The 3,161-nt window shown below is 38.9% G+C and overlaps 1 protein-coding gene across 1 annotated transcript; it reads right to left on the reverse strand.

Annotated features, from left to right (window-relative positions):
* Nucleotides 1-1,304: 1,304 nt before the first annotated feature.
* CCDC54 (coiled-coil domain containing 54) lies at nt 1,305-2,534 on the reverse strand. The gene has a single exon (XM_034990516.1). It carries the CDS (start codon nt 2,333-2,335, stop codon nt 1,349-1,351), a length of 987 nt encoding a protein of 328 aa, XP_034846407.1. The 5' UTR covers nt 2,336-2,534; the 3' UTR covers nt 1,305-1,348.
* Nucleotides 2,535-3,161: the final 627 nt, after the last annotated feature.

Genomic DNA, 3,161 nt, shown 5'->3' on the forward strand with positions numbered 1-3,161 from the left:
GCACAGGATTCTCTATTGGTAGTAGATTTCATTTCCTGAGTTAAGTGGTGAGGGAGACATGTTTTTGCAGCTATTCTGCATGATAGAAAAATTACATCATGATGGCAACAACCCATTATATTCCAAAATGAAGCCCACCCTGGATATGTAGTGTAGGGCTCATGCCGAAAAAGACCTTGTCATATAAGAATTCGTGGTAGCATAGTGTTGAGATGTAACTTGGTTCACACATGCCTTTTTAGATTTTCTCTTTTCCTCTGTATCAAACCTACAAGACATGGTATTTTGTCTCATTTCATGAAAATATAAAAAATATCCAGTAAGATCTGCCTTTATTTTTTTATTAAGTTCAATTAGCCAACATATATAGTAGAGCATTAGTTTTTGATGTAGTGCTCAATGATTCATTAGTTGCATATAACACCCAATGCTCATTACAGTATGTGCCCTCCTTAATACCCATCACCTGGTCACCCCCCTCCCTTTTGCAACCCTCAGTTTGTTTCCCAGAGTTGAAAGTCTCTCATGGTTTGTCTCCCTCTCTAATTTCTTCCCATTCAGTTTTCCCTCCCTTCCCCTGTATCCTCCACACTATTCCTTATATTCCACATATGAGTGAAACTATATGATAATTGTCTTTCTCTGCTTGGCTTATTTCACTGAGCAGAAACATCCCCCTTTAATTGTTCGATGGAGATGAAGCTAAAGTTGAAAGAAAAAAAATCCAATTTTTGCAATGAATATTTTCCTGGCAGTAACTTGTCCTTTCAATGACCTTTATTTTCATAACTCTAACTTTAGTAGCTCTGATAGTGGGTATCTTTTTCACTGTATGTTGTTTAAAATTTTGTTAGTGGAGTCTGTCTCTGGTATCACAGATCTTATATACAAAGGCCACTAAAACAAGAGGACATAGGGGATGCCGGGGGATAGCTCAGGTTGGTTCAGTGTCTGCCTTCCTTTCTGCCTGTTGCTCCCCCTGCTGATGAATAAAAATCTTAAAAAAAAAAAAAAAAAAAGACAAGAGGGCATGGGAAACTGATGTGGGGACTACTAAATGTGTTCTTCATTCCCTTGACCCCTTAATTCCTTCTTTCCAATTATCTATGACATGGGCACTGGGTGAGTCCTCATGAATTGCCTTTAAGAAAACAAGAATACTGACAGAAAATGCATCGCGGTTGTCCAATGGGATAATCTATCTTAACTTACCTGAGACATATAAAAATTTCATAGACAGTAAGCCCACAGCGAGCAAACTACCAAGGACTTCACAACCACCACCAAGATGTGTCAATGCTTGGAACAACCAGTTCACATTTATTTTGTGTCAAAGCAGAAAATAACTCTATAGTCGAGTTACTTCCTCTTTTGAGAAACCAAAAAGACAGTAAATATAGTTGAAAACAGAGAGACAGAATGTGGTCAAACTTGCAATAGACCTAGTGAATGGACAGTATCTCCGGGTTACAAGTTGTGGTTCCTCAGGAGGGGTGGTTGGCCTAGAAAGAAGCCACTGGATGAATTCCTCTAACTCGGTAGCACTGAGGAAAAATCTCCACTTTCTTCCAGGGACAAAAGTTAGCTTGATCCATGTACTAAAGTCTGGGTAAACATAAATATTTGACTTTGCTTTTTTAAAGCTTCTTAATGCATTTTGATGGTTACTTTTTTCCACAGTTTTAATTTTGGGAGAAATTGTTTTGTCCTCAAGATGATCAGAGGCCTCAGGATAACTAGGCACTTTTTCTGGTTCTGCTGAAGAGAGTCCATAGTCTGTAGAAGCCGATGTGTTCTTCAGAGTTTCTGGTTGTAGGAGTTTGTGAAGTTGTTCTATGATCTCTTTATCCCTTTCTCCTTCCAGAACTTCTAAACAATGTATGCTGGAGCAAGAATTCTGGTTTTCCAGTTCTGTCACCTTCTTCTTTAAAGTAGCAATGTCTTCTTTCATAGAGAAGATATCTTTAGTTATTGTGCATCGTTTATCTTCATTAACATTCATTCTGGTTTCCAGTACCTCCATTTGCTTCTGATAAAAATCAATCTTTTCCTGGATTTTGGATACTACACTGACAATATCAGTCATTTGGCTGAGGAGTTCAATTTGGGTGGTTTTAATATCTTGGATCGTTGCTATAAGATTCATTTCTTCATCAATACTGATAACTTCTTTATCACAATCATAGGAAGTCATAGTTGGATGTCTAGTTGAATCTGGGTGCCGGTTCTTACATGTATGGTAAACATTTTTAAGAGATTGTCTGATCCTGGAGAGATTTGAAGTCCACAGCTGCCCAGCAGCAGCTTTTACCCTTTTGGTTTGAAGTTTGTACATCTTTCAAAACAAGAGGTAGGGTGATGGGAAACCTGATCAAAATCAAAGAAAGAAGCAGTATCAGAATGAAATGGTCTTTGTCTTACTATTTGTTGGATGTCTTTCTTGATAACATCATAGAATGCCCTGTGGAGAACATCAAGGGCAAAAGTAGGCACTCTTGGGTGGTTAGCTCCTTATGGGGCGGTCCAACTGGAGAGCTCTGTGAAAAAATGGTCAACTGCATGGAATCCTTTATATGGTAATCATTGACCTGGTGCTGATGTCACAATGGTTGCTGGCTTGAAATACATTTAACCAGGGGTGCCTCAGTGGCTCAGCTGGTTAAGTGTCTGATTCTTTTGTTTTTTTTTTTAAGATTTTATTTATTTATTTGACAGACAGAGAGACATCGAGAGAGGGAACACAAGCAGGGGGAGGGGCAGAGGGAGAAGGAGAAGCAGGCTCCCTGCTGAGCAAGGAGCCTGATGTCGGGCTCAATCCCAGGACCCTGGGATCATGACCTGAGCCAAAGGCAGATGCTTAACAACTGAGCCACCCAGACGCCCCAAGTGTCTGACTCATGATCTCAGCTCAGATCTTGATTTCATGGTTGTGAGTTCAAGCCCTGCATTGGGTTGCACACTGGGCATGGAGCCTACTTAAAAAAAAAAAAAAAAAAAAAGAGTACATTTAACCATAGGGCAATAACTTTCAAAAGTTTTGCTCACAGGACACTTTTCACTCATAAAAATTGAGGAACACAGACCTTTTTTTTAAATGTAGGTTATGTTAATTGATATTCCATATTAGAAATTAAAACTAAGAAAGTCTTAAGATATCAATT

Source organism: Mirounga leonina, unplaced genomic scaffold, assembly GCF_011800145.1.
Source record: "Mirounga leonina isolate KUSES-001 unplaced genomic scaffold, KU_Mleo_1.0 Mir_115, whole genome shotgun sequence".
Classification (NCBI taxonomy): Eukaryota; Metazoa; Chordata; class Mammalia; order Carnivora; family Phocidae; genus Mirounga; species Mirounga leonina.